Raw genomic sequence first — 11,879 nt, 5'->3', positions numbered from 1 at the left:
TCTAGTTTAAAATCTAAAATTCAATGAAAGAAACATCTATAGAACTAAGAAAGATTAGTCCTACATGATGGTATATCGCTAGATCTAGATCTATTAAATTACCAGAAATGTAGATTCCACAAAACAATGATTTCCTCGCTGTTAGTCTAAAAAAATAATAACGAATGCCAATTCCATTTCACAAAATTACACTTATATAAAAACACACAGTACAGTCACATGATTAGTAGATCTTGGCCTGCGTGAGGCAAAGAGGGCAGCTGACAAAACACACTTTCAAAGGCAAACAACACACTTTCAAGGCAGTTTTTGTGTTTCTTATGCCTAACAACTGATACTAAAATGAGATTGTGCGTACGTTTGACTAGATCTAGACGTTAGATTGAATTTAGGCGCCGATTTAGTGTCCATGTGCCAACTGCCCAAGGCTGTTGACAATGTAAACAAAGGAGCATTGCAGACCGGAAGTAACCCTGAGTACCCCTGGACAGTATGGCGGACATTACCGTGAAGAGGTCTATTTCATTGGACGAACATCTAGAGCTACCGACTTGGCTTGTTTTGAATGAGACGTAGGCGTCGGTTGCGAACCAATGCAGGCGGTTCTAGGAGTAGGCCACAAACGCACTCAAATTCTAGCAGACTGATGCACACACACTTGACTGAGCTGCAGGAATACGGGACCCGGTCAATAGGCGGATAATGCTCGGCGCGCATTCGCTGAGTCAGGGCCGGGCTGACTCGGAACTTGATGGAAGGTGGGGTGCCGAAATATGCTTGGAAGTCTCGGGTGTTCATCACTGCGGAATATTTAAAACAACTTGTAGGGGCCTTAGATGGTAAGGTGGATTACCCCAATTTTGATCAAAGTAACCCTGAAAATGAGTCTGAAGTCTGTCTTTTCGTGTCTTTTCGAATTCAAGTATATGACCCTGAATAGAGGGTAAATTTTTACTTTCACTCCCCCTCACAGTGCACTGCTTTGAGGGTCAAACTGCAGGTATCATTTGCTGCAGATTACACATACCACTAAAACTGTCTTAAATCAATTATTTTTCAAGAAAATTTCAACCCTAACTGCAACAGCATAACATCAAATTATAAGTTTAACGCAGTGCCTATGTTCGTGGCGCCATATATACGCAGACTACGTTCACGGCACCCTGAATCATCCACCAGAGGCACTGCTGAAACACTCTGGTCTCTCGAAGTTCAAAGTGAATGAGGAAACAACACAGGAATACTCTAGTGAAAATAATAATGCAGCGGTGGTCTGAATGCAACAGAGTTTTTGGAAGAGGAAGGCGGGCACAGCAAACAGCCGTGGTCGACAAGGCCTCGCTCGCTCAGCACGCAGAAAATGACTTCAATCCTCTCTTCCCGTGTACGGACCCGGCAACACTTGACAATTGAAAATAAAAGTCGTCCAAAGAAACAATGGAGAATGGAAAAAGGCCAAGGCGGGAAGAGGGGTATATATGAGGGAGTAAAAAAAAAAAGAAGCAAAAGTTTGAAAAGGGAAAAGGGTAGGGGTGAAGTGAGCAAGATCAATTTCTTAATTTGCAAACTGTTTTCAGGGCGCGGTGAACGTAGCCGCTGCATAAGTTAAAAGAGGACAGCATGCCCATCTGTAGCCCCCCCAGATTTTTTTTCTTACTTCAGGGGGGCAACCCCCGCATTGGTCCAAAGTGCGGAAATTATTAGACGCAATTAGGTCTAGTTCCATTAACACTTTGCCATCACAAGGCTCATATATAGTTAAAAACCCTTGCCATCAATGGCAAGGGCAGTTTGGGGAAAATCCAAAGAAACTGGGTGGTAAACATCGCAGGTCGGCGAGATGTGATGGCAGTGTTAAACCCTCAAATGTGTGTGTGCCTGGTAAAAAATGGTACCAAATGACGTATTTTGAAGAATTCCGGGGGTTTTTATTGCATTTTCATGTAAAGTGATCATTTCTGAACCATATGCTTTTTGAATTTTTAAAATATCTTCAGTAGTTTTTGAGATATATGGTGATTTTGTAAGGCAGGGTACGGAAACAAAGTTTTGAGAAAAACGGCTTTAAAGTTTCCTTTTAGTTTTTGCTTCAAATGATAGATCTTCGCTTCGAGACAACCTGACAACACATTTGCTACTCACAAACCAACTAAAAAAGCAGCTAAGATAAAAGAACAGCTTCAAAATGTTTATATTACGTCTTCAAAACAAAGTCGCCACCACCTTGAGCAAGAATTTTCAAGAAATGAAATCTAGGTTTGCGCAGGGAAGAAAATGTGCAATACAATTTGCTCTCCAAAAAAATTAAAGGATGTGGATGCGCAAAGCTTCCTCTTGTTTACACGTTCTGGGTATTCATGCACACTACTCACCATGAGAGAGGGGGAAGAATTACCTAAATTTTGGTATGCATTGTGATTGGGTCCACTTTATGAATGGACAAGAGAAACCATTTGCAGTGTGTACTCGGAATAACCAATTTTCTCACACATTATTTAAGATATATGCAACTTACCTCGTGTTATAAAATTTCTTTAAAAATGTATTTTTAAGTAAAACAAACTCAAGGCCTCGTATGTATTGATATATTAATGAATTAAGAATTCATGTGTAATAGAACTTCGTTTTTGTCAAAAATTATATTTTGACCTTTGAAGGTACCTTTCATAAGGCATGCTCACAAATATTAGGAGATGAAGTTGATATAATATATTTGTGTTCAGCGAATCAATATGTAGTAGAAAATTGACACATAGTAGTTAAATGTGAAACAGGAGGGAAAATAAAAGAGTACCGAATAGAGTTCTTGCTGTTTTCTTTTTGTCTTATAATAATACACAACATTTGCAACAGTAACAGTCTTCTTATGTAGATTCTAGTGTGAGCTTGTGTGAGAGATGGACAGAGCAGTTTTTGCTTTAAGTTTGATTTGTTTCTGTCAAATAATAGTGTCAAGTATATTTTAAAATATGTTTTGTTTGTTGTTGTTTTTTCAGTTTTGAATTTTTTTTTGGCATCCCCAATGGAAAAGAAGGTCTGGATGATATGTTTGAACACTTCCATGGTGATATGTGGAGACAAATGGAATCCCTTCATCGCCAAATGGAAGACATGATGAAAGGCTTTGGTACCATTGACTTTCCAACAGGTATTTCACTTTTCCAGAGAAAATGGCAATGGTCAATATAGTCAACAATATTCATACATAATTGATGATACAAGGTCAGATCAAAATTAGACAACCTTGAATATTCTTTTATTGTTTCAATAATTTAAGTGTGTTGTTTGCTGTTGTGAAAATTATGTTTTCACACGTAGAGGAATGAAATATTCAACTCAGTGTCTAGTGCTCTCGGGCAAGGAGTGCTCCCCCTTTTAAGTAAAAAAAGCACTTGAATGGCTATGCTCTGATCAAGAAATGAGTGAATCTTTTCCTTCTTTCCCACTTTTTTTTTCTTTATCCACTCTGACTCTGTTATAATGCACTCCTCCATTTGAAAACATTTTTTTGTTTTGTATAACAGATTTTAGATTATTGATTTTGTCTCATAAATTATTTTTGATTCCACATATGTAACTTTGTTGTTTTTTTAAGGTCCAGTTGTTGTTTTTATATATAGAAATCGCTGCTTTATAAAATTTTACCACAGTTTTTAGTTTTTGTCTATCATTTTTATTTCTTCAAAACAGAACCGGACCGTCCGTCTCAGCCAAGCATTGGGGATTCTGATCAGTCTGACGAGAAGCCAAAGAACAAAGGCAACCCCTTCGTTTGGTTTCATACGCCTTCTCCCTTCTTCGGACGAGGTCCTAACCCAAACCAGAGCCCAAGAGATTTTATGCTAAAAGATGGTAAAGGTGAAGAAGACCAACCAACTGTACCAGCTCATCCAGAACCAAGAGTGAGTTGTATGTAGAGATAAAGGCATTGTTAATAATTTTTCTGAAAGCAAGATTTTTTTTTTCTTATATTAAGTTATATTAGATGAAAAATATTTAACTTTTTCTGTTGGTCAATATTACACAGTTTGATACATGATGTAAAAAAAGGTTGGATATTTTCATTACCTGTTGTAGGTCTTTGACATATCATTTGTACATTCTGAACTGCACTTCTCTATTTTTTTCCCAGTCTTCTGTTGACTCAGCTGAGTCTTGTGATGCTAATAATATACAACGGGCAAAAGAGCTTAGAAATGTTTTCATTCAATATTTGGAGGTGAGGATGGATCTGAAATGCTGCGTACTGATTGTTCACACATCCTCTTATTCAGCTAACGCATTTTCTTCCTTTTCAGAGGAGAACAATATTCAGTTTGCCTTCATGGAGAAAACCAGAGCCAGAAAAGAAACAAGACACAGGTCAGTTTGTTTTATGATTCTTAACCATTTAAACTGTTGTCCACTGAGTTAACAGGACTTGTGTGCTTGAAGTATTTTGAATCTACTGAAAATGTTTAACCGCTGAACAGTAAAGCATGCATTCAGAGAACTAGAGGAAAAAGATAGTGTAAACAGCATAAGCTCTGGTGTGTGCTTGAATCCACAGGGTCCAGTGTGTTTGGTGGTTTTATTAGATGGTCATGCACTTTTTTCTCAAGGTAGGCAAAGCATTTGTGAGAAAGGACAGTGGGAAATGATTATCTGTGTGTTTAACAGTTTTGTGATGAATGTCAGATTGACCAGAACTTTCTTTGCAAGATCTCTATCATATGTCATGTGAATGGGCTTTTCCATACAAATTTTATTGATTTTATACAAATACAATATATACCTTTGTTTTTTGCACACATTCTATTAGCTTTGAACATGTTTTAGAATTATCTTACGTTGGTTAAAAACAAGGCTTTCTAGCGCCAGGCGTAATAATCTCTCAAATGCTGTGTCTCCTTTGCCTTCCAGATCTTGATGGCAAACTAAGTGAGGAACAAATTCTGTCTCTAGTCCAAAAGCCTCAGTCAGAGCTACGTAGGGTGGAACAACCGCCTCAGCAGCGTCGGCCACATTTTTTCTCCTCTGGAAGCTCTGTAACCTTCACCACAGTTCAGGGAGCTGATGGGGTAAGTCTCTTTGGTACCCCTGTGTCTTTTGTGGTAAGGCAGGAATAAATCCTATAGCATTCAAATATAGTGTTGAGACCTGTTTTTTGTATGTCTTTTTATTGTCTGTTTTTTTTTTTTAATCTGTGTGTTCTGGTGTGTGTGTGTGTGGGAAGGAGGGGGGCTGATTTCATAAAGACATCTTGACATTTTGATATTCTCGTTTCAAATGGTAGGGGCTGTGAAAATAACATTATATTATAAATTTCAGATTTTATTTCATGTGATTCCCAGCGAAGAGTATACGCTGTCACAGGCTTTCCCAGGATCAGTACTTTTTTCCCATCATGTTCTAAAGTCTGCAAATATACTTAAATAACCTTACTCTAATAAACATAGTCTAGTACCAAACGGATACATTGTACCAAATGTTTACTGTATTTAATGCTGTTCTGCTTTCAGAAAGTGGAGCAGAAGAAAGTTGTGAGAGACTCCAGTGGCCATGAGGAAACTACAGTAACGAGATCGCTAGGCAACCAATCTCACACGGTCAAAACTGTCACTGAGGGAGATGGACGGCAAGAGAAACATGAAACATTTCAGAACATGGATGAGAGTAAGAAAACTACCGATGCATATATATCTTTGTGTGACTTTGTTTTATAATTATTGTTTTGCGTGTCCAAATAGATATAACAATTAAGTTTCTACATTTTTAAAGTAGAACTCTGATGAGTGCAGCTACTAGCATGTTGTCTTTTCCAGTGTCTTTGACATGTTAGTCAAGTATTGAGTGTTTTTGTTTCACAGCTTGTTCACTTCTATAGCCTTCGGCTAAATGTTGACCATTAATTTGAGTGAAGTAATTTCTTTGAACCATGGGGAAGTATCTTACACTTACATGACCTCCTGTGCATTGTATGGAGAGGTATAGGTCGTGCACACTGAAACATGTACTTACAAGGTAAGGGTTGAATTTTACCAAGTATATCCTGCTGCATGATCAAGATGATTCTGAATCAGCATAATTCAAAAAGCAGATTAGTTTGCAATGTTGTACAACTGCATTCCCCCCCCCCCCCCCCCCCAACCAATCTCTAAGTTGGTTCATAGGTTCAGAATGGGCACTGAATTAATTGCATGGTTATTCCTCTTTGTCAGTGTATGTTGGCCTGCTTGATCATGCAAAGAAACTGAAAACCCTGCTATGATATAAATAGTATTTTGTTTATGTCATGTCTACTCTTGTTCACTTGCCCATCTTTTATTCTAACGACATTGGATTTTATAAATCAATTAAACAAGAAAGCATTCCTTACAAAGTCACAAAATTACAGTCATATACTGAAGTTTTGAGATTTCATGAATATATCAGCCTTATTATTTAGTTCTTCCAAAACTAAAGAGGTTTTAATATTAAGTATCAAAGACATCATGGATAAGCTGACTCCTAGCTCTTTCTTTCACTTGCTGTCTTAAAAGGAAGTATGGTAGTCTTTGTGTCTGTGATATAGAAAACATATCTTAAAATCTTAGGTTTGTTTAGTTTTTAACCAGTTTTGGAGTAAATGTGTGAATGCTTTAATCAAAATATATACAGAATCGACATCAATGACATCAGATACAAAGATCAGACAGGAAATTATCTCAAAATTATAATTCTGTGAAGGGGATGTTTCTCATGATTAAAAGTCTTAGAATTTTTCTAAACACGCAATACTGGGCAAGCAAAAATTGAACTATGTAGATGTCAAGAAAGCACACAAATTGGTCTGTTATCAGAATGTATGACGGATGCCAGTGACACACAGAATAGGTTAATTCTTTATCTCCGGCAAGCCGCTCCCAGCAGCCCGCGGTCATAACCCAGTGCCGATGAGCCACGTCACGGGGGCATTCCTTTACAACGACATTGACATCAAATTACTTTTCGTCAATTGCTGAAAACAGGTCTCTTTTTTCAGGAGTTCATTCACTAGATCTAGATGAAGAACTACCAAATAGGTTCTATTTTTTTTTTTTTTTGGATTGAATGACCCATTTAGTGACATTTGTGACTTTTTAATTTTAGTACCAAAGAAGAGACCCATCATAGTGGGTTTACCCCCCCCCCCCCCCCCCCAAGGAGAAAAAGAGTTAATTTCCTTTAGGGCACACTTGTTTCCAGCCACATCTGAATAAGTCTTTTGAATACTTATTTATCTATTTTCAGAGGATATGGGACAGTTTGAAGAACAGTGGAGCCAGCCATCTCAGCGACCTACAAGTCCAGCAGATTCTCTCATTGCCCCTACACCAGTGCCAAGAATAGATTCCAGAGACCAAGATCTTTTCTCTCAGTTCTTTGGCTGGAGGGACAAATAGACATACTTTTAAACACGCACACACGCACACACACACACACACACACACACACACACACACACACTGACACACCACACACATAGACACACACACACACTCACATTTCTTGGCTCTTTGTCACACATGCATACACACACATGATATCTATCTAGCACACAAACACAAAAACACCTCACATACGTTAGTGTCCATATCACTCCTCAAAAAACCATTTTGTTGCTGCACACTACACATGTGTTCACCTTGCCTGAAATTGACCCATGTCTTTTTTTAATACTGCAAACTATTGGTTTTGGGAAAGGGAGAGGGGGTAAATTTTACTTTTTCTTCTGTTCTGCTTGATTTTTTTTTCTTTGAAAGGTCTAATGTATTTTGTTTATACAGGAATACAGGAAATGGCTGATTCGATTTTCTCAAATCTGCTCTTGATAAAGATGTTTTACGTTATTAAATTGCTTCTTTAATCTTTGTGGATCAGCTGTTGCACATTTTTGTTTTATTTCTAGTTGATTAATGAAAGGATTTGGGTTCGGAGTTCAATTGCCATAAACTGTGTTACTCATCCTTTCTGTAAGATTTCTTCTGAGCTCAGTATTCAGAGGGTCTGGGCAAGTGCTCTTGCTTGTACAATAAAGCAATAAAGTTTATATGTTGTCTGTGTCTCCTGGGGCACTGAATTCAAACACAAAGACTGTGATTTTGGTTGGCTTATTTAATCAATGTGTATTATGATGTAAAATAAATGTGCTACGCCACTGCAAGGAAAATACCAGTGACTTTCTCAGATCAATTTTATTTCTGGTAGAGCTGTTGTGTGTTTATTTAAAGTTTAAAGATAAAAGAAATCAAACTTTTATCATTGTCCTTCCTCCTCTCTCTCTCTCTCTCGCTCTCTCTCTCCCTCTCTCTCTCTCTCTCTCTCTTTCTCTCTCTCTCTCTCCGTGTGTTTGTATGTCTGTCAGTTGTTGTATCTTTCTTTCTGTAACTATTTTTCCCCTGTTCATTTCTGTGTTTTTCTGTGTTGACCATTTTTTTTCCTGTTCTATTTTCATTTTTTTCTCTTCTTTGAAACGATTAATATCTGTGAAACTACTGTTTTGTCAGACAGTATTTTGTTCCCCTGCGCACCAAGATTCGACTCTTTAACTTCAATGTCAAGTCTTCTCCTCTAAGGCTGCAAAACTTGGAAGACAACAAAGACTTTACTCAATAACGTTCAGACTTTCATCAGCAGATTTATGAGAAGTATTCTAAGAATTAAATGGCAGGATAGAATAAGAAATGAAGAGCTGTGGGAAAGAACAGAACAAAAGGATGTAGAAGTAGAAATAGGAATAAAAAAGTGGCGATGGATGGGATACACCTTAAGAAAGCCTAGCGGAAACATTACAAGACGGTCATTGCAGTGGATCTCACAGAGAGCGCGAGGCAGGGATAGGCCACGGGAAACATGGGAGGAGATGTGTGGAAAGGGGCATAGAGAGAGATGAAGCTCACTTGGAACGAGCTTGGAAGGATGGCCCAAGACAGAGATAAATGGAAGGAGCTTGTATGCGGCCTATACGCTGCCCGGGGTGAAAGGCATTGATGATGATTTTGTTTCCGCATCATATTGAACGGGCTGGAAAAGTCACGGAGACTGTTATATCTTTCATGTCGGGTTAATATTTAATGTAAATGTGAGATTGATGATTTTCAGTCTAAGAACTTCTACCTTTGCCCATTAGCTGCGATTGTCACCATGATTGATGTAGAAATTTTATGTTGTAATTTGTTCACTTAAATTTTTGGACAGCACTCATAGTTTTCTATGTAACCATGAATTTGGCAGCTCTCTGGCTTGAATGATGAGACTTTTTCTTCCACCCTATCTTATTTCAGGAAGCTGTCTTTTTTTCTTTGATCACATTACTGATGGGTTTTATTGATACAGGTCTACAAACAGTGCTCCATCTACGCACCTCTCTCTTTTATCACTGTCTCATTATTTGTAACAACTTTATTGGGCCACGAGTGGACTGTCTCATTTGATCTTTTGGGCTTGGTCTGGAGTGGTTTTGACGTTTCTGCCGACATGTAATAGTACCATTCCGTAAACTGAGATGTTTAATGTGTCTTTAGCCTGATGTTTCTCTTGGCTCAGCGATCTCAGTAAAATACATATATAAATCAAAGTATAAAAAGAGGTAGGACAAAAGTCTTTTTCAGAACTACATGCAGTAAGTTTGAATTGCATTTTGCGATGTTTGGCAGGCTGAACACTACTACTTAAGAATAAAAACTGAAAACGTTTAGTGTTGTAAGCGTTACCTGTTGACGACAAAAGGTTAAGACACAGCTTTCTGCATTAAAAGATTTCAAGAAATTACTGTTTAATCTTCTTGTGCTCCCGAACTAAAAGACACAAGTTGACCCAACAAAGTACAGATCATCAATCATTTTCGTCTGACTGACTACAGCCTTTAATTTTCGGCTTCACCACATCATCACATGCATCAAAATGTTGACAAACACTTCATAAATGTTATACTAGGGCCTGTTGAGATAGAACTGTGCCTTCTATGAGGTATCATCTTTACTCTGTTCAAACGAATTGTTGAGATGATTGTTTTGTATCCATGGACTCCACTTATGAACGAAAGGATAACAACAGAGTACAGCTTTATTTAATTGCATATTGGATAATTTACAAATGGTCAATTAAGCTCACAATGCATTCTATATTTTTAGGGTCTCGTACCTTGACTGACCCTAGAGCTCAAGGGGCAAAACTTGCTTTCATTCCATATTGTGCCATGCATACAACGCAATGTACATGTTCGAGACACCTTAGTTTTACACGTAGTTGACAATTACATGTATTTACAAGGTACATGTAAGGATTTTATGCATACACGTGAAAATAGTTTCAGTCTACTCCGGGATGATTCTTGTATTACATGACATCTGTGACTACCCACACAGCGTAAATTGCTCTGAAAGTGAACTAATACCAAGCAAAAGAACATCCAGTATTGTTATCACGAAAAACAGCAGTAATGAGGCATACGGGCTGTGTAACTTCAGCATGAATGTCAATCAATGAAATCTATAATTCGTAGGGAGATCAGCATTGTATGAGGATATTTGACATTTTTATCGTAATCTGGAGATACTGGATTTCACTTCAGTAAACCCCAAGAGTCTTTGTTGTTTTCAGCGAGTTTCTATTGCTTTCTGAAACTTGTCTGACTCAGTTCTGTCACTGGGGGTCGTTTCAAAAGCTGTGTCGAATTGCGCTGATGGGAGCGTTAAAAATAACCATAATTTAGCCAGACCTAACAAATCAAAACTTTTCATGTGCAAAGCTTTTTAGTTAGAAAAACTTAAGGTATCGGTATGAGCGACAACGAAGACGAATCGTCTTTCGAAATAAGACTTTCTGACGAACATGCTCCGGTCTCCCTAATCTGCTGAATTATGTCCCATAAATTCAGCTTCCCCCTTTCCCTTAACCTTTTTCACTGGCCTAGTCCAACCTCGTCTAACTACACTTTAAAACTGGAAAACATTTCTAACGCCAATGATCAAATTAGGAAACACGGTAACTGTGGGTTCGCCTAGTATTTTATGATCTATGCGCCGTAAGTGCTCTACCCAGCTCAGCTACTTGTCATGAAGTGGCAGTTTTAAAGGCTCAATGAGTAGAATCAGCCTGCGTTTTGAAAGGCGAAAAGGAAAGCTCATACCAAATGCATTAGAGACAAGTATGGTAGCATCGTTTTATATTTGAAATAAAAATTGTATATTGTTACAGGTCGTAACGTGATGGCCTGAATCATTTTGTTCCTTACGTCAATACAAACCAGTTGCTCCATATTTTTATTGTGCACATTTTTTTGTCCCTTGGTCATTCTAGCTTGAGCGTTCTCCCAAAGATTGTCAAAACAGCTAATAATGGAACGAAACGTGTTTTTAAGACCTTACTAGGCTTACCACTGACGTGATTATGTACAGAAAAACAATTAGCTTAGAAACTGCCCGTCCGAACTCTCAGTTCTTCTAAATTCCGTTGTTTCAATTGGAAGGATGTCTGCTGTGTGTGCAATACGAATCAGAGTCCTCCCAGTTTTAGTCCGTTGCTTCGTTCTTTGAAAATGCTGACATTAACAAGAGTCTCTCGTTATTCCCAAAACTGTTGGACTTTCTTGTAAAGGCCACTCTAGAATCCATGGAAAGTATAATAACACTTCATGGGAAAACTTTATAGAGCTACCCACTTTTTACATTCCAAAATCTGAATTAAAATCCGTTTTGTTATAATTGAAAAATCCGTTTTGTTATAATTCAAAGGTCACACATAAAATAAATTAAATTTTGATCTTCTTCTTCTTTTTTTTCTTCTTCTTCTAATGATCACCATCACCATTCCTTTCTTTTCTTTCTCAAAAGCCAATCTGAAAGGCAACGCTTAGGTTTCCCTCTATCAAGATCAAT

The 11,879-nt window shown here is 37.9% G+C and overlaps 1 protein-coding gene across 1 annotated transcript in view; it reads left to right on the top strand.

The window, feature by feature from the left end:
- The window catches only part of LOC101851304 (HCLS1-associated protein X-1), a 10,714-nt gene extending 3,224 nt beyond the window's left edge, over positions 1-7,490 (top strand). Inside the window, exons 2-7 of the mRNA XM_005088887.3 lie at positions 2,997-3,148; positions 3,691-3,902; positions 4,299-4,362; positions 4,903-5,060; positions 5,502-5,655; positions 7,252-7,490. Coding sequence (XP_005088944.1) covers positions 2,997-3,148; positions 3,691-3,902; positions 4,299-4,362; positions 4,903-5,060; positions 5,502-5,655; positions 7,252-7,403 — 892 coding nt within the window. The 3' untranslated portion in view covers positions 7,404-7,490. The remainder of the gene's footprint in view (positions 1-2,996; positions 3,149-3,690; positions 3,903-4,298; positions 4,363-4,902; positions 5,061-5,501; positions 5,656-7,251) is intronic.
- Positions 7,491-11,879: the final 4,389 nt, after the last annotated feature.

This window comes from Aplysia californica, unplaced genomic scaffold (genome assembly GCF_000002075.1).
Source record: "Aplysia californica isolate F4 #8 unplaced genomic scaffold, AplCal3.0 scaffold00001, whole genome shotgun sequence".
Taxonomy (NCBI): domain Eukaryota; kingdom Metazoa; phylum Mollusca; class Gastropoda; order Aplysiida; family Aplysiidae; genus Aplysia; species Aplysia californica.
The sequence above is the reverse complement of the archived record's forward strand: the minus strand, read 5'-3'. Positions and strand labels throughout refer to the sequence as shown.